At 48.7% G+C, this 19,369-nt stretch overlaps 1 protein-coding gene across 1 annotated transcript in view; it reads left to right on the forward strand.

Annotated features, from left to right (window-relative positions):
- Nucleotides 1–19,369, forward strand: part of Nav1 (neuron navigator 1) — a 171,758-nt gene that overhangs the window by 137,712 nt on the left and 14,677 nt on the right. The window contains exons 6-19 of the mRNA XM_032915084.1: nucleotides 352–490; nucleotides 796–1,093; nucleotides 2,904–3,594; nucleotides 4,016–4,450; nucleotides 4,918–4,959; nucleotides 6,104–6,252; nucleotides 7,836–8,006; nucleotides 9,200–9,252; nucleotides 9,996–10,019; nucleotides 10,127–10,204; nucleotides 13,839–13,922; nucleotides 14,166–14,277; nucleotides 18,388–18,509; nucleotides 19,247–19,255. Coding sequence (XP_032770975.1) covers nucleotides 352–490; nucleotides 796–1,093; nucleotides 2,904–3,594; nucleotides 4,016–4,450; nucleotides 4,918–4,959; nucleotides 6,104–6,252; nucleotides 7,836–8,006; nucleotides 9,200–9,252; nucleotides 9,996–10,019; nucleotides 10,127–10,204; nucleotides 13,839–13,922; nucleotides 14,166–14,277; nucleotides 18,388–18,509; nucleotides 19,247–19,255 — 2,407 coding nt within the window. The remainder of the gene's footprint in view (nucleotides 1–351; nucleotides 491–795; nucleotides 1,094–2,903; nucleotides 3,595–4,015; nucleotides 4,451–4,917; nucleotides 4,960–6,103; nucleotides 6,253–7,835; nucleotides 8,007–9,199; nucleotides 9,253–9,995; nucleotides 10,020–10,126; nucleotides 10,205–13,838; nucleotides 13,923–14,165; nucleotides 14,278–18,387; nucleotides 18,510–19,246; nucleotides 19,256–19,369) is intronic.

Genomic DNA, 19,369 nt, shown 5'->3' on the forward strand with positions numbered 1-19,369 from the left:
TATGGAGTCGGCTCTCTCCTCTCACCTTTATGCAGGTTCTGAGGATTGAACTCCAGCAATCTACCCATGGCGCCATCTCAACAGCCCCTCCTTGTCTTTAAAACACACCTTCCTGCTAAGGAAATATGACACTGTCTCTTGTTAAGTGCCAACTGCTTCTTCCTTCTATAGTAGAATATCAAATTATGAGAACGTTTAAGTCATACTGTGAGTTATCCGCAAACCCAGGACTAACCCCAGGCCGCCTTCTTTGGGAAGAATAGTATGAAGCCATTCATCATCCATGTGAGACGCCGTGTCTAGCACTGACTTTAGTTTTAACAGCTCACCTTTCTCCCTCTTTTCCTGCAGCTGGGACGAAAGCAGCTCCATCAGCAGTGGGCTCAGCGATGCCTCGGACAACCTCAGCTCGGAAGAGTTCAATGCTAGCTCCTCCCTCAACTCCCTCCCAACCACTCCCACTGCTTCCCGAAGGAGCTCTACCATAGTGGTATGTGATTTCTGCAGCCGTCTAGACCCTAAGGTCAAGGTGAACACGAAATCAACTGGGAGGGACCTGCATAAATGTTGTCATTGTGACAGTATTTTTCCATCCCACCTATCTAGAAGGACAGATTGGAGAAGGAGAAGTATCCTAGAGATTAGATAAAGTATCTTCTCCCCAGAACCCTATGGAGGGAAACCCTAGTTGATTTAATGCTATGGGATAATCAAGGCCTTTCAGCTCACCGTGCTACCCTCCACCCTCCTGCACCCCCCAAAACAACTTACTCTGCCTTTCCCTCTTCTCATTAGCTACGCACAGACTCCGAGAAGCGCTCCCTGGCAGAGAGTGGGCTCAGCTGGTTCAGTGAGTCAGAGGAGAAGACCCCTAAGAAACTGGAGTACGATAGCGGCAGCCTGAAGATGGAACCCGGGACATCAAAGTGGCGGAGAGAGCGACCAGAGAGCTGTGATGACTCATCCAAGGGTGGAGAACTGAAAAAGCCCATCAGCCTGGGACACCCAGGGTCCTTGAAAAAGGGCAAGACCCCACCGGTGGCTGTCACCTCTCCCATCACTCACACTGCCCAGAGTGCCCTCAAAGTCGCAGGTGAGTTGGAATACAGGAGGGATAAGGTGGGGGACCTCTCTTGGATGGTTTTCCTCAAATCACAGACCTCATGCTAGCATGATGCTATCATGATAGCAAAGGCTTGCCTAACTGCTTTAGTGTACAGTATCCTTTCTGATCTCTAGGATAGTCCTGTGGGTTAGGAAAGACAGGTGTTACTATTTTACAGATGTGGGAAATAACTTAGGGGTCAGCTGGCTGAGCTACAACCACACAGCTGAAAACACTAAAAAGAGGGAGACAGTGTACCCAGGGACAGGTTTGACCTCCCTTCAAATGGTTCCCACTGGTTTCTTTCTTTCCTCCCGCCTCCGGAAGTAATATGACAAGTGGCTACACAGTAAGAAGCACAGCCAGGGGGTTGGGGATTTAGCTCAGTGGTAGAGCGCTTGCCTAGGAAGCGCAAGGCCCTGGGTACGGACCCCAGCTCAGGGAAAAAAAAAAAAAAAAAAAAAAAAAAAAAAAAAGAAGCACAGCCAGGCATGGTGGCACAGGCCTTTAACCCCAGCGCTCAAGAGGCAGAGGCAGGCAGATCTCTGAGTTCAAGGCCATCTTGGTCTACAGAGGGAGTTTAAGGACAGTCAGGGCTACACAGAGAATCTGTGTCTCAAAAACCTAAAACACCAAATTGTTGCGGTAAAAAAATTCAAAAGGAACGTTTTTCTATAAGTTCCCATGAGCTGGAGCTCCTCAGCTGCTACTCTACCACTTGGTCTGAAGCCGCCCTCTCCCAGCTCTGTCCCTTTTAGCCACCCTCTCCACGAGGTCCCTAGCAGTAGTTACCACACCTGGCTGGCGCGCGCGCACACACACACACACACACACACACACACACACACACACACACACACACCTCGTTCTGCAGGCCCTTGTGCATTCTCACTCTGCTTGGGCAATAGAACCAGATCTGCACTCCCCAAAACTGCCTCTCAGCCATTTCTTTCACACACTGTCCTCTTTAGCCCGGTAAATCAAAGTTCCAGAAACTTGCAATTTAGCAATTGGATATACATGTTAATTTCTCAATCCACAATACAGCCATGCAATAAATTCACTGCCAGTTAATAAAGATATCAACTGCCCACCTAGACAAGATAAAATTGATCCAGTTCACCTAAATCTGAACCACCCTCCTCCATAGACTCCATCTCGATCTCTCTCCTTCCTCTTCCCTCCTTCCTCAACTTTTTCCCACCTACCCTTCCTTCTCATCCAATGATAGGCTTCGCCTTATCCTGGACCTGCCTTGCTGCATAATGACATCATCCTACACCAAACAGCCGAAACAACAGCAGAACGGAAGTACATTGTTTGCAGGGCTTGCCCCGTGGGTCTCTTACAGCTTTAATCGACATTTCCCTCTGGTGTCTACACATTGCCTTGTCTGATTCATAGTGTTCCCTCCTCATTCTTCCTTGACCAGTTATCAGACACACTTCCTTCTTGATCATTTTTGTGGTCGCCACTGCCATTTTAATCAAAAGTAAACTGTCCTACAGTTTACAGAAAATAATAAAAAAAGCAAACTAAATGAAAAGCCTGCTTCCTTCCACAGGCCCTCTGGCAAGAAACTGTATCTGCTTATCCAGTACCTGTTTGCCCATATTTAGGCCTCTAGATCTTCATAGTATATAGCCAATTGTTCCTTTTCCCCCAGAGAGAAGAAAATGTGTTTTTAAGATATCATGATAGCCTGGGTTCGGTCCCCAGCTCCGAAAAAAAGAAAAAAAAAAAAAAAAGATATCATGATAGCAACCCCTCCTCTCCTCTCTTTGCTGCCCTCTCCCAGGCAAGCCTGAAGGCAAAGCTACAGACAAGGGTAAGCTCGCAGTGAAGAACACTGGGCTCCAGCGCTCCTCTTCTGATGCTGGCCGGGACCGTCTGAGTGATGCTAAGAAGCCTCCCTCGGGCATTGCTCGCCCCTCTACTTCAGGATCCTTTGGTTATAAGAAGCCTCCCCCTGCTACCGGCACAGCCACTGTCATGCAGACTGGTGGCTCAGCCACTCTCAGCAAGATCCAGAAGTCCTCAGGGATCCCTGTCAAGCCACTGAATGGACGCAAGACGAGTTTAGATGTGTCCAACAGTGTAGAGCCCGGATTCCTCGCTCCAGGAGCACGGTCCAACATCCAATACCGTAGCCTGCCCAGGCCAGCCAAGTCCAGTTCTATGAGTGTGACTGGGCGGGGTGGACCTCGGCCTGTTAGCAGCAGCATTGATCCCAGTCTTCTCAGCACCAAGCAGGGCGGCCTTACACCCTCCAGACTGAAGGAACCTTCCAAGGTTGCCAGTGGTCGGAGCACTCCAGCCCCTGTCAATCAGACAGACCGGGAAAAGGAGAAGGCCAAAGCCAAGGCTGTGGCCTTGGACTCAGACAACATCTCCTTGAAGAGTATAGGCTCCCCAGAAAGCACTCCCAAGAACCAAGCAAGCCACCCTCCAGCCACCAAGTTAGCAGAGCTGCCACCAACCCCTCTCAGGTACCCACACTGGGCATTGTCTTCCCTTCCTGTGTCTCCAGCCTTAAACTAGATGTGGTATGGCCTATCCGTTGCATCTCTAGACCTTTGCATGGATCCTTCCTCTCTCCTCTGTCCCATCTCTCTGTTTGAAGACTCACTTTGTTTCTATTGTCCCGTGTCAACACTCTGTCTTTAGTACCTGTGTGCGTGTCGTTTTGCTGTGTTCATCTGCACGGTCCCCAAATGGCCGTGTTGTCTCCCTTACAGTGGAAGGTGCTGTGAGTCAGGTGTTGAATCTCTTTCTAGTTGACTATCAGCAGCCTCAGAGGAAACCTTTCGCTGAGTAGGTGGCCTGGAGAAAAAGGGAACTAGAAAAGGATTGCCTTTTGCCCTGTACTTTGTTATTCTAACTGTTGTCTTTTGTCTCCACTCCTCTCAGGGCCACAGCCAAAAGCTTTGTCAAGCCACCCTCCATAGCCAATCTAGACAAGGTCAACTCCAACAGTTTGGATCTACCATCTTCCAGCGACACCCATGCCTCAAAGGTCCCAGATCTGCATGCTACGAGCTCATCCACTGGGAGCCCTCTCCCTTCTTGCTTCACCCCCAGCCCAGCACCTATCCTCAATATTAACTCAGCCAGCTTCTCCCAGGGCCTGGAGCTAATGAGTGGTTTCAGCGTCCCAAAGGAGACCCGCATGTACCCCAAACTCTCAGGCCTGCACAGGAGCATGGAGTCCCTCCAGATGCCAATGAGCCTGCCCAGTGCCTTCCCCAGCACTGCCCCCATCCCCACCCCACCTACTGCTCCATCAGAGGAAGAAACAGAAGAGCTGCCCTGGAGTGGAAGCCCGAGGGCCGGACAATTGGACAGGTACGTGGTGGAGCCAGAGCTGAGCCTGCCTCAGACTCACTTGGCCTTTATCAGGTCCCCCCACTACCACGACGTGATGTTTGATTCTTTTTCTCACATTTTGAATAATTCCTTTCTAACTCCTTGAGGTGTCAGCTGTTTTTCTTTTGGTCTCATGTCTCTGAAGTCTCAGAATTAGTTGTGTTTGTCTTCTGGCTTTTGCTCTCAAGAGCAAAATCTGTTCTATTACATCATATCCTGGCCCCCACCTTCTACAGTTGCACCTTTTAAATGGCCAACTCTACCGTCACTCCTAACAGGAGGAAAACATGCACCATTTCAGATCCTCCCCAAGTTCTGAGTCAGGGATTTGATTGTGACTGTCTTAGTATTTGTTCATACAGACTTTCACAGTCTGATACATGATCCCTAGAGGCTACACCCTTCAAACTTACTCTCCAAACCCGCCTTTCTCTTTCTCTCCACAGCAATCAGCGGGATCGGAATACCCTCCCCAAGAAAGGACTCAGGTAACCCCTTCAGTGTGGGGTTTTTGTTATATTGTTTTGTTTCCGGTTTGTTTTATTTTGTTTTGTTTTCCATAACATATATATCCAAGACTCCTAGCCTATTTAAAAAAAAAATTCTAGCTGGGTAGTACACATCTTTAATCCCAGAATGTGGGAGGCAGAGGCAATTGTGTTCGACTCCAAAAATAAATAAAATAAAATCCCAACCCAACCTACCCCATGACCCCATGCGTGAATTTAGTGGCCTTCTTAGACAATCATTTGATTGTGGTCCTAAAAAAAGATGCCACCCAACCCCTCTGTTAACTCACCATCAAGTGTGTTAGCTTTTATAGCAGGTGACTTTCTTTGGTGTCAAGGAAGAAGTGAGTTTGCACACAGGGTTCGTCTCTGTCTCAGGGTTTTTATTGCTGGGAAGAGACACCGTGACTACAGCAACTCTTCTCAAAGAAAACATTTAACTGGGGCTGGCTTATAGTCCAGAGGTTTAATGCATTACTGTCAAGGCAGAAAACATGTTGACATGCGGGCAGACACAGTGCCGGAGAAGGAGCTGAAAGATCAGCAGCCTGCAGAAACCAAGAGAGCCACACTGGGCCTAGCTTGAATGACATCTGGGACCTCAAAGCGCACCCCTAGTAGCACACTTCCTCCAACATCATGCCCACTCCCACAAGGCCACCTCCTAATAATGCCAGTCTCTATGAACCTATGGGGGCCATTTTCATTCAAACCACCACAGTCCTATGTACTGTCACAGTTCTGTGAACTGCCTCAGTGTAGTTCATCCCCCCACAGTGGACTTCTGAGGCCACTCACATAGGCAGGGGACAGGGAGTGTGGATCTTCCACTGTCAGGATAGCACTGACTTAGATAGGATGTGTCACCTGCCTGCACATGGCACGTAGAGCCCAGCTCTGGGTTCAGATGAATTCTAAAGCCTCCATCCATCCTTTCTGTCCCTTCAGCTATTGTGGGACAATTCTGAGTCGCCGTCCATTGCCTCTGACCAATCCTCCTTTTCCCTGTCCCTCTTTGAACGTCTCCTTCCGTCTCTAGCCGAGCTTAGACATCTCACACACAGCTAAGCCTCTGATGTCACTTTGTAGCAGCTCAGACTGAGTCCCTCTGCTGCTTCTCCAGGTACCAGCTTCAGTCCCAGGAGGAGACCAAGGAGAGGCGGCACTCCCACACTATCGGTGGGCTTCCAGAATCCGACGACCAAGCAGAGCTGCCGTCCCCCCCTGCGCTCTCCATGTCCTTGAGTGCAAAGGGCCAGCTTACCAACATAGGTCAGTGTCTGACGTCATTCACTGTGGCAAGAGATGAGGTCACCCTGCAGAGTGGGGCGAAGCAGCTATGCATGTGTCTCTAGGTGTAGTGGGTTCCTTCATGGTGCCTCAGTTTACCAACCCAAACTAAAGATGAAGGCAAAGTGTTCTAAGGTCTTAAACTGAAAGGTCGCCCGTGGGACACAGCTGTAGTGTCCTGGTGACACCAGAGGGTCTGAATGACAATCTGGGCGCAAACCAAAGTCTCGAGCTTAAGAAAGTTGATCCATGCATAGGGCTGCTATGGACAGCTGCTGGGAGGGCAATCCCAACCTGTGGGTTTGGTGAGCCCGAGAGAGACGAGGGTCGTTGATGGCAGAGTGAAGTCCGTCTCCAGAAAAGAAAAGTCGAGACTCACCAACTGCTCTGGCTAAGCCAGGGCCATCTTAGTCCTAAGGGCAAGCTGACTAAACATGGCCTAGACACACCACACCCTCTTTAAAGCCTTTGGAGAAAAAGCTGGGAGAGAAGGAAGTGGCTCCGTGACTCAGAGACGGGATGGGGAGAGAGGAGGAGCTGGCTCCAGACACACACCAGCCCTGGTTCTGGGAAGCGCTGTGCCAGGACTGGTTTAATAGGAATCTCTTCAGAACAAGTCTGGAATAGACCTGTTGTTTGCTTGTGTATCTCTAAATCCATCTCTCCTTTCAGCTGAGTGGGGGAGGGGGCGGCGCGGTGAGGAGTTCTTTGGTTACCAGAACTTGTAACGTCTCTCCGTGTTGGGACTGTGGGGAATTTAAGGAAAACTAGGAATGGGGGTCCTTTGTGCCTAAGGAAGAGTCATCTGGCTTCTTCGGGCTTATCAGCCGCACTGAAGGCCAAACCAGAAGAAAGGCCATTCCTGATGTAGAATGAGGGACTGGGCCAAACAGTAACCATCTTGCTAGTTCACAAAGCCCAAGACCTCTGTGAATTCGTCTTCCCAGTTCTTTATAAGCTGGGAGGGCGAGCATCCACACACCTATATGGAGGCAAGAGGTCAGACAGGGGAGCACACGAGGATGTGAACCTTGAAAGGCGTCGATCTAGCAAGAGAGAAGTGGGGCTGGCCTCCAGTTGACAGGTTTCACAGCTGTAGATTCCGTAGCCTCCCTGAAGCTTGTTCTGTTTCCTCATTTGGATCTGAGTCTTGGTTTGAATTATCAGCCCACCCCCTAAGACAGCTAACGTTTTCGAGAACCACAACATCCCATTTTCATTGGCACATCCTGGTGATGTGAAGGTTTCAGAAAAGCTGCCGGGCCCCCAGCCTAACCTTCAAATGCAACAGCTCCAAGGCAGGCAGCATTAAAAGAAGATCCTTATTACAGACTATGGAGTCCTTCTCCATTAGAGCCCAACCTTCCCAGGCGGGGCTGCTCCTAACCTCCAGCTGCTTGCACACCCCCACGGCCCCACCGACCCCTCCTTCCTCTCCTTGCCTCTTCCCGTTTGCCTCTCAACGATTCCTGCTCCGTCCCCACAAGGGACCAGAGAGCTGATGACCCTGCCTCTTCTCCTGCCTCCTCCTCCCACACCCTTCCCCCTTCCCTCTGTCCTTCCAGTGAGTCCCACCGCGGCCACCACGCCAAGAATCACCCGCTCCAACAGCATCCCCACCCACGAGGCGGCCTTCGAGCTGTACAGCGGCTCCCAAATGGGGAGCACCCTGTCCCTGGCCGAGAGACCCAAGGGAATGATTCGGTCAGGATCCTTCCGAGACCCCACGGATGATGGTGAGACTTCGTGCCAGCGCGGTTCACGCTCATTCCAGCCCTGCTGGGTCCCCTCACCCACCACCACCTCCACTGCCACCACTGCCACCACCACACACATACATAAAATTCACAGGACATCCACTTGGGCCATTTCAGTTCTGTCGTCCCATAACTTTGAAGGGTCTGGGGGCCCAGAAACCTTGGGTGGCGCCACCTAGCACTGGGACCTGGGGATGGAGCATCTACCACTGGGGCCCAGGGAAGGGAAATCAAGATTTGGAAGGGTTGAATGAGACTCCTCAGGTGCCCTGAGACTAGAGCTGTCCCCCTTGTTCTAAGAGTGGTCTTTCTTCCTCACGGTCTCTCAGAAGAGATAACGGGGACAAAAAAACGGTAGTTCTTAAATCCATACAAACAACTAGGCATCTCAGCCCTCTTTCTAGAATGCTCCACAGACTAGCTCCCAGGCTGGCCCTGGGATTGTTGGTGTTAATCTGGGTGTTACGGAAGACCAGGCCGTGAGGTTCATGAGACCTCCATTAGTCTTCTCAGGATGCATTCCTGATAGATCTGGGTGGGTTCTGTTAGTGCTTGCAGTGGGTTCTACTATATTCACCTCTTAATTTTTTTTTTCCCACCTGAGTGGTCCTCAGGCTCCTAGGCTGACATTGCAAGGTTAAGAAGAGGAGGCACAGGGGGGTTGGGGTTTAGCTCAGTGGTAGAGCACTTGCCTAGCAATCAAGAGCCCTGGGTTGGTCCCCAGCTCCGAAAAAAGAAAAAAAAAAAAAAAAAGAAGAGGAGGCACAGGCAGAATTGTAGTACTGGTTCTGAGCAGCTCTGACAAGAAACTCCTCCCTTTTTACAGCTTAAAGTGCTTTCTTGGCTGAGCAGACCAGATGCTGACTATCCCTGAAAATCTCCTTTCCCTCTCTCTGGACCCCCCATGCTCCTCAGGGAGGCTGAGCCAGGGACCACCAAGGCCCAGACTGTCAGAGAAAATAGATGAAAGGGGAGGCTGTCTCTATTCAGGACCATGTCCTCGGATTCTCGCCTGCTGTGGGCTGTTGGGATATGAACGGGTGCCCTGTGTTGTTCTTTCTGTTTGCTCCAGATGCCTTCCAGAGTCTGAGTCCAAACTCCTGCTGTGGGCTCCCAGGATCTCCTGGGCCCTGGAGCCCCCTGCTAACCTCTGTGCTCTCCTTCTCTTCCAGTTCATGGCTCGGTGCTGTCTCTGGCCTCCAGTGCCTCTTCCACATACTCCTCAGTAAGACCATCAATGTCCCTTCCCCGTCAGCCTCACCCCCTACCATTCCACATGCCCTCCCTTGGACCTCCTTTGGCTGGGTAACTGGATAGGGATGGGAAGCTACTGTCTCTGCACTTGCTGGCCATGGGAGTGGGTGTAGGGGCAGCATCTAGAGCTCGGAACACTCAGATGAGCGTCTTGGGTCCTCTGTGTTCTTTCTGGCCTTGCTACCAACTCCCAAGCAGCTCTGGTGCTTTCTCCCCTCTGAAAAGTGAAGCTCTCCTTGTTACAGCATCCTTTCCCTGCCATGGGAACTGGGAAGTGTTTCTAGCACCCGAGTAGCTTCCCAAGACTCTCGAGACCCCAGTAATGTACAGAACTGACCAAATGTCCACCGTGGGGAACCACGCACAGCATTTGGCTTTCAGATATCTTTTGACTCGTAGGTTTGCTCTGACCTTAAATCTTTACTCTTTCAAGGTGCTAACAGTCAAAGTTTGTTTCAGACCAACCAGCTTTATTCTCTAGCCTTCTCGGCAATGATAAGGTTGGCTAAAGATAAGCACCAGAGGGAAACCTATTATTTAAACTTGAATGTAGCTCTGAGGAGCCAGGGCCAAGAGACAGGGGACTCACCTCTTGCATCTGTCAATCACGCTTCTTCCGGTCTCTGCCCTGACATTTGGGCCTGACTTCTGCACCTCCATAGTAACCACCTGCTTTTTTTCTGTCTTTCTCTCCTTCTGTGCCCACTTCTTCAGGCTGAGGAGAGGATGCAATCTGAGGTAGGATACAAAGCCTTTGTCTCCGCTTCTTTAACACCACTGTGCACTCCGATTTCTTTCTAAATAATCTACCTCTGCCGTCAGTAGTTTGTCTCTCTCTTCTGCAGCAAATTCGAAAGCTTCGTAGGGAACTGGAATCATCCCAGGAAAAAGTGGCCACCCTGACATCTCAGCTGTCTGCCAACGTGAGTACCCGAAGCAGGGTGAGACCTGGTTCTAGTTAAACAAGGCAATGGCGAGAAGGCGATTTGACCGGGTCTGCCCTGGTCTTAGACTTCTAGGGAGCAGGTTTAGTCACGGCTCTACAAAAGAAGACTCCGGGACTGTCCTTCACTTTTTCCCAACCTTCATTAGGAATCATTTTTCCCCACCTTAATTGGTATGGATGAGTTGCTGTCTGGTAACCTTTAACCTTCAGTGATTCTGCAGGGAGGCAGAAACAACCTTGCCATCGGCCATGGACAAAAATAGCAATGCATTTTAATTACTGAGCCCTCGGATCCTTTCTACTGCCCTAGGGTGTATTTTCTTTTTATTGATGCCACAGAACTAATCAGGCTCAGAGCCCATTATCAGAATTCTGTCTGGTGACATGAGAACAGCTCAAAGCTCAACTCCATTCTAGCTACCTGTGTGGTTCACAGTTGGCTCTGACTGGATTCTACCATTGATGTGAGCTGAGCTTCAGCTTTGGGCCCAACATCCTTCATTTCTGCATTTAACCCACCTCCCTATGTCCACTTAGAATGTCTGCCTTCGGGGTTGGGGATTTAGCTCAGCGGTAGAGCGCTTGCCTAGCAAGCGCAAGGCCCTGGGTTCGGTCCCCAGCTCCGAAAAAAAAAAAAAGAATGTCTGCCTTCGGGCTGGAGAGAGGGCTCAGCGGTTAAGAGCGCTGACTGCTCTTCCAGGGGTCGGGTCCTGACTTCAATTCCCAGCAACCACATGGTGGCTCACAACCATCTGTAGTGGAATTAGGTGCCCTCTTGTGGTGTGTCTGAACACAACTACAATGTACTCGTATGTATAAAGTAAATAAATAAATCTGTAAAAACAACAACAAAAAATGGCTACCTTCCCCCCAGACCTTAGTTTTTCTGGTCTGAGAGTTGAGGAGGAATGGAACTACCTCATCTAACTCCACTGTGAGTGGTTCCTCTTCTGTGACCAAACTGCAAACAGAGAACATAAGAGCCGTTTTCTCCCAAAACTATAAACAGCAGCCGAGCTGGGTCTCCAGAAGCTTCCCAAGTGTTTGCACAAAAATAACGACGTCTGCAATTTCCACAGCACTTTCTTCTCTTCTCTCTTCCCTTCCTCTCTGGGGAGTTCAGCTGCCAGGGCTGAGACCTAGCTCTTGGGATCAGGTAGAATGTTCCCCAAGATTTTGCATGTTTCCAATGTATTTTAGCAACAGCTCTCTTACCACATTGGCTGTTATCTTCATTCCATTTCCCAAATCCTCAGCTCGTAAGCCCTGTACTGACTGGTTTGCTTGAAGTTCATATCGAGCTTCAAACTCTCTGGGACCAAAAGAATTATAACAGAAACAAGTACCGTCCTGTACCACACCCATCAAGGCTAGTGGCGTAGGTCATGTCCTGCACACCCTAAGAAATTCATGTCTGGGAGATGTTGAAGGGGAGAGGCGCCAGGGAGGTGGAGAACAGCCAGGGAGGCGGAGGACATTATTATGCCTGATTCACTTACACTGCAATCTGTTAGCCATCGTGGCTGTCAAGGCTGGGCTAGTTCCAGAAAATGAATTTAGAGGGTGAATTTTCTTAGAACGGGAAGTTCCATTTGGCCAAGAGAAAACAAACTAAACACCCAGGTCTGGTGAGTTCTGAATCTATAGAGTCAAGTTTTTGCCAAGGGTCCGAGCCCTTCCCTTCAGCGGGAGATGTGATGCCAGGCCCCAGAGCTCTCCTTAGGATTCCTGACGTTGAACCAAACTTACGCCATGTTGAATGGAACAGCCAAGCTGCTGAAGATGCCATGCTTTGGCCAGGAAGAGGCTCTGGTCACTGTATCGCTTCCAATGCTAAATTCTCTGCTAAAGGACTGCTTGGCCTAAAGTCCTACAGGCAGGCACCCTAATCTGAGGTTGGCCTTAGAGCAAGGGTCCATGGAGGAAAAGAGAGGTGGGAGAGAAGAGAGAGGAAAGTTCAGCTCATCGGAGAGGGAGATGTCCAGGTAGAAATGTATGAAGAGGCCAGGGCACTCCAGGCTCCAAGTAGATTCTCAGGGACTGTAAACTACCTGCCTGCCAACAGCATGGGATGGTATAGTTAGAAGTAAACAAGCTTGAAATTAAGAAGACAGAAGGTGGAGGCTGGAGCGATGGCCCAGTGCTTAAGAGCACTGGCTGCTCTTACAGGGAACCCTGGTTCAGGTCCCAACATCCATGTACTGGCTCATAGCCATCTGTAACTTCAGTCCTAGTGGATCCAGCGCCCTCTCCTGGCACCCATCAGGCACGCAGACATATATGCAGGTAAAACATTCATGTAAAAATAGCATTTAAAATGTAAAAGAGAGACAGAGAGAAAGCACAGGTGAGAGTTTGGCCTGTGAGGGCAAGCTCAAAATCCTGAGTACTCAAGAGGTCGTAGCCGCAGGAGGGTCACAAGTTCAAGGCCAGCCTGAGTAACTTAATGAAATCTCTCAGATCTTTCAAAAAGACAGAAGGTGAAAAAAAAGATGCTTAGGTCATGATATGTATTTGCCTGGGAGCCCAGGACTCAACAGATTTACAGGAAACATGGACGATACTGCCTCCGGCCTTGTAGGCTCCAATGGCGCTGCTGAATTTGACTTGGTCGTCAGAAAGGACGTGTAATAAGAGGCAGTGACGGGGTTGGGGATTTAGCTCAGTGGTAGAGCGCTTGCCCAGCAAGCGCAAGGTCCTGGGTTCGGTCCCCAGCTCCGAAAAAAAGAAAAGGAAAAAAAAAAGAGGCAGTGAGGGTGTTGCAGACACTACAGGGACTGCATGAATGACTTGCCCAAAGCATTCAGCTTGTTACCCTCACCATTTGCTACAGTGCTCTCACTGGGGTCCGTTTGTCTATCCCTGAGTGATCCCTTTTCTGTCCCTGTACCCCATTCCCTTCACTTTTCCTTTACCCTCCAGGAGCTAGCTGGAGGTCCAAACACTGGGTACCTTTCCCAGCCTCCCTACCAGAGTCCTCACAGGATCCTGCACCCTTTCCAGTGTAGCCCTGCCCACTAGTGGCCAAAGTGGGGAGTGCCCTGAAGTTGATTTGTACAACTGAGAGCATCCCCGCCAGCCCTGCCAGAGACAAGGCATTAATTCCAAACCCAGGGTGAGATAAGAATAAGGAGCCATCCAGGCGCAGAGGCAGACGAGATAACCAAATAGATCCTACTGGATGGTCATTTTGTACCACAAGAGCTGGCCCTATGTGGTGGAGTTAACCCAAAAGCCGGAAGACTGATTCCAGAGGCTGTGGCCCTCTCATCAAGCCTTCCAACCACCTACCACATAAAACAGGGAGAGACTTTACCACCGCTGAGAGGCTATGGGAACCAGATCTCCACTTCCCCGGAAGCTCCAAAGCGCCCCCCCCCTTAGCCCTCCCTGTGCTCTGTTATTCTAGAAGCTACTTCTCTTCAGAAAACCTATCTGATTCCACTTTGTCTGCTCACGGAAATCAATATGTTAAAACCACCAAGAGTTTTGTTTGCGTTGGTCGGTCAGCTCTGAGATGTGGGAAAAATCTGTTAAACTACTCCTGTACCAGCCATTTCCTCTTCTGCAGCCACAAGTGCCTTATGTTCTTCTTTGTGTGTTTGTCTCAGGCGAACCTAGTGGCCGCTTTCGAGCAGAGCCTGGTGAATATGACCTCGCGCCTGCGACACCTGGCGGAGACGGCCGAGGAGAAGGTAAGAAGCCCCAAGTAGTAAATTCTAAACCCACTAGCCAGGGTGGTCTCTTCCACTCCATCGTCATAGCCATTTGCTCACTGATGGTGAGAACAGGCCTGGTTCTCAGCCCGCCTGTCAGTACAGTGTCCCGTGCTCCTCACTTCCGGTTCCTCTGCCTTCCCTGTTGAGAGCAGTAGAATCCCATGCCCAGTGAGTATTTCTGCTGAGCGTCTTGACGACACTACCATCAATTTCTCTTAGGACACTGAGCTGTTGGATTTGCGAGAAACTATAGACTTTCTGAAGAAAAAGAATTCTGAGGCCCAAGCAGTCATTCAGGGAGCACTGAATGCCTCAGAAGCCACACCCAAAGGTAGGATATAAGCCAGAGAGCGAGTGGAACTGAAAAAGAACGGGAGTGGATGGAAGGAAGGTTGTTATGGGGCCCTCAACATGCCAACTTCCATATCCACTTTCTGGAAGGAGAGGGGTCCTTAGGTACTCTTCAGTGTGATGTCTCGATGCCCAGTGAGGGGCGTCTGGAACATGACCCCATAACTACTGAGGATGAGGGCAAGCAGAGGAAACCTGCTGTCCTCTCCTCAGCCTTTAGTCCAGAGCCAAAGACCAGTCAAAGGTATCTCAACAGGGCCTCATCATGGAGCCCTGATTAGCTTTGCACTGAACCACATTGCTGTTCCCATCAACCACACAATATCACACATGCACCAAATACATCACACATGCACATACACATACATACACACACACACACACACACACACACACATACACCATACACATCACACATACACCACATACATCACACACACATACACCATACACATCACATACACCACATACACCATACACATCACACATACACACACATACACATACATCACACACACACACACACACACACATTTTAGATCTAGAGTCTACATATAAAAGTAAACGTATTTTTTTTCTGAGTCTGGCTCATTTGGCTTCACGTTATTTCCAGTTGCATCCAGTTTTCTGTAAATAACAAATTTTCATTTTCTCCTTGTGCCTGCATAAAGTTCCATTGTGTACATGTAGCACATGTCTTTTATTCATTCGTCTGCTGAGGGACATCCAGACTGGCCCCCTTGCCTGGCCATTGTGAATAGCCCAGCAGGAAGCCTGGATATGCAAGGATCTGGTTTTTAACAAGGTCTTGCTGTGTGGTTCTAGTTGGCCTCAAACTCACTGTGTAGACCATGCTAGCCTTAAACTTGCAGCAACCCCTCTGCGTCTGCCTCGCCCACGGGCTGGAATTACAGTGCTGCAGCACCATGTCTGCGATTGAGCTGACTGATTTTTGTGTTTTGATCCTTTTGTTTGTTTGTTTTTTGAGACGGGATTTCTCTGTGTAGCTTTGGCTGTCCTGGAACAAGTGTCGATCTTATAGCTTACAAACTCGGTTAGCTTAATTATCTCAACGGTCTTTTTGTTTCGTCTTTGGTTTTTATTATTCTGTGTGTATGGATGTTTTCTTCCTGCATATGTGTCTGCGTGAACTGGAGTTACAATCAGGTGTGAGCTGGCAGACATCTCTGCCCCCTTGTTTCTGTTTGTTTGTTTGTTGTTGTTGTTTTTTTTTTTGGTTCTTTTTTTCGGAGCTGGGGACCGAACCCAGGGCCTTGCGCTTGCGCTTCCTAGGCAAGGGCTCTACCACTGAGCTAAATCCCCAACCCCTTGTTGTTGTTTTTAAAAGATTTATTTATTCTGTGTATATGAATACACCAAGTTATCTTCCAACACATCAGAAGAGGGCATCTGATCCCACTACAGATGGTTGTGAACCACCATGTGGTTGCTGGGAATTGAACTCAGGACCTCTGGAAGAGCAGTCAGTGCTCTTAACCACTGAGCCATCTCTCCAGCCTCCTCTGTTTTTGTTTTGTTTTGTTTTTTAACCCACTCCACTTTCTAATTCTATGTAGACCAGTCTCCTGACCTCCAGACCTCTGTTCCTAATCATATTTTGGACATTTCTGCTTAATTGACCTTATAGGCATCCATAGCTTAACATTCCTAAAATCGAAAACCCTCCCCTTCACCCTTGTATAAATACACAACACACCCTTTCTGTCTGCAGTTTTGCCCAGCTCAGGTATTACCATCATCTGGTTACTGGATGGTTAATAGAAGATTCACGTTTTTCTCCTCACTGTTTGGTCTTTGTAATGAGTTCGTTCCGGTGCTTATGCAATCACAATTATACTCTCTGTGTTGGTCCTGTCCTGGCTCGGGCCCTCCACGGTTCTTCCCTGGATTGCTGTAAGCATTCCCTAGCTGGCTCTGAGTGCCCCCAGAGTAACCACATTGTCCATTCACATCAGAATGCATGGGAATTTAAATAGGAGCAGGTTATTAAAGAAAAAGGAATTTGGCTGATTTTCCTTGGTCTGATAATGGTCTGATAATCAGACAAATAGCCAATTTCACAGGAGATTTATCTTCAGGCATTATTTTCAAACTGTGTGAGAAAGCGGGGAGGGAACAGGTGTAATTAAGTACTCTCTGCTGTTGAGCTAGGCACAGGGCATCTGGGAGTCTTCGCTGGGTTGTAACTTTTCTCTTGTGTTTGAAACATTTCAGGAAGGCAGGTAACAAGAGGAAAGAATGTATCTCTGGCCCTTTAGAGTTGCAGGGCAGCATCCTCCTTCTCAAAAGTGTGCCTTTCTTTTTGGCCCCACCTTCTGTCATTTCCTCTTGGATCCGTATTCCACCTATAAAGAACCATGCCACACCAGTGGACACTTTCCCACCTGTACTCACGAATTCCAGACAACAACCTGAAAAGCATATTTTATAACGAGGAGAATAATTTGATCTATTATCGCAGGTCTAGAATATTCAGCCATTTCCAACTTCCCAGGTGAACTTGCTCTTGAGATCATACTCATTTTCTAAATGAGTACATTATGACTTTCCGCTGGGAATGTTCACCCTCGTTCATGTCGATCAAGAAGCAACTTCGGGGGGTTGGGGATTTAGCTCAGCGGTAGAGCTGAGCAAGGCCCTGGGTTCGGTCCCCAGCTCCGAAAAAAAAGAAAAAAAAGAAGAAGCAACTTCTTAAGGAGGACTTCTAGAAGCTTCACTAGAGCGAGTGCTTAAACAGTAATGCCTAGGTGTATTTTGATTATAATATAGGCAATGCGTTTGCATGGAGCAAAAACCAAGATGTACAAACTGTTGCAGATTTCCGATGCTGCCTGCACTCTGCCCCTTTCTGAGCTCTGAGGCTTGAGCCCAGCACCTTATGAACAGTAGGAGGCGCTCTACCACTGGCTCTATCTCTAGTTCTCGTTTGCTTTTGAAAGTATCGTAGACATAATTTTTAACTTAATAGACAGGCTCACAACCATTGAAAGCTCCCCATGCTAGTCAAATACTGCTCCTTTTTTTAAAAAATACTTATGAGGGGGCTTGAACCCAAAACGTCTGCACCTACCTTTCTTCAGCCCTAAATGCTTTTCTCAGTGTTCCCGTCTGAAATATCTCTGCTCTCTCAATATTCAGACATCTCCTCTGTTCGTCCTTTTACTTCCCTCTCCACCTTTTTTAAAGAAAAGTGGTTTTCCTGCTATTATAAACCTCAGAGAATTTCAATTTTCCACCTATCAGATGACAAAGAAAAACTCAGTCAAGTTAAATGCAAGGCACAAGGCTGCTTATACTTGACCTTGAGCCAAAAGACAGCTATTTATTTATAAAAATATAATAGGGCATGGGCCAAGAGCATTGCCACAATTCAGAGCCAGCCTGGGCTACAGAGGCAATTATAGTTTAACTTATGCTATGGAATGAGACCCCGTCTCAAGAAAAAAAACAAAAACAAAAACACCAAAAACTGATATGGTGTCTCATACATGTGTAATCCCAGCACTTGGGAGGCAAGGCAGGAGGACTGTCATAAGTTCAAGATCAACCTAGTGTACATAGTGGGACTCTGCTAAAACACAGACAGGCAGGCAGGCAGGCAGGCAGGCAGACAGACAGACAGGCAGGCAGTTGGGGGATATCTACATAAAAGTGTTCATTCAGGGCCAGGTTTTTTACAACTAGCCAATCTGAGTTCATTACTAAATCCTTCTATTCCTTATACTAAACTGGGGCTTCTTTTTGTTGTGGTTTTGCTCTTGTTTTATTTTTGCTTTGGACAAGGTGTTGCTATGTAACCCAGGCTAGCCCAGAACTCACAATCCCTCCCAAGTGTTGGGCACCAACTTGGACTGACAGCTTCTTGAGAATAGGAATCGTTCTTTTTTCACGGTTGCGTTTTCTTCTGTCGAAGCCTAACTGTAACTATAAACGTTCATTGGATTAGCGTGTGCCTAGAAGCTGGTGAGTCCCCACTCCCTCTTATCTACTGTAGCTAGACTCTGCTTAGACCTTGCATCTTCCTCTCCAAATCTTCCTCTGTGTTCTTCCCTCTTGCCCTGGCCGACAGAACTCCGGATCAAGAGACAGAATTCCTCAGATAGCATCTCCAGCCTCAACAGCATCACCAGCCATTCCAGCATCGGCAGCAGCAAGGATGCCGATGCCAAGAAGAAGAAGAAAAAGAGTTGGGTAGGTAAAGGCTTGGGGACCGGCCCGTGTTAGGAGTCACTTACCCTACCGCAGGGAACTGGCCCTTTCAGGATCAACCAAGAGATGGTCCCTTCTAACAAGGTGCCAGTGTTGTGACATCTGCTGGGGACAAAAATCTGCTGAGCTCCCATTTTTCTAACCATTGTCAATTCACCACCACCACCACCCTGCGGCCTTTATAAATGTCTGCTATCCCGGGGCTCTGCCTACTGATGAGACCAAATGTATTTGGCCACAGAAGGAGCTGAGAAAATATTCACAAGTGGGGGAGTGGGGCATGTGGAGAGGATTTATAAGCCAAGCAGCACACGATAGATGCTCCTGGGGGCCGTTGCCTTAGTTTGGGAGAGGGGGACTGTAGAACTTCCCTGTCGCTCCACAGCATGCCTTTGTGTGGTCCAGAGGTGGGTTTGTCTTGTGTGTCGTCCCCTGTAACTCTAAACCGGCCTTGGATGAGCTTTCCACAATCTGTGCGCAGGTGTAGGGCACTGCCTGACTGACTGAAAGGGAGAGTGGCCCAGAGTGAGCGTCTTGTCCCTGTCCCTGCTGAGGAGGGCTGGCCACAGACTTTTGAGCTAGTGCAGACAGAAGCCAGCTGCGTGGGGAAACAACTGTGTGAAATGCATGATTAGTGTTGCTGCTGCTGCTTTCTCTTCATTTTTTTTTTCCTTTTATTTCCTTCAAAATGCTGACCTCAAATCCCTATTTTTTTCCAGGTCTATGAGGTAAGAAACTCGGTTCCTCTTCCTGTGCTTTTTCTTTCCCTTTGCACACCCTCATGTTTCCAGAGAAAGCACCCTTCCTTTTTAAAAAAAAAAAAAATGGCCACTCATAACCCC

The sequence above is a fragment of the Rattus rattus genome, chromosome 10 (assembly GCF_011064425.1).
Source record: "Rattus rattus isolate New Zealand chromosome 10, Rrattus_CSIRO_v1, whole genome shotgun sequence".
Lineage (NCBI taxonomy): Eukaryota > Metazoa > Chordata > Mammalia > Rodentia > Muridae > Rattus > Rattus rattus.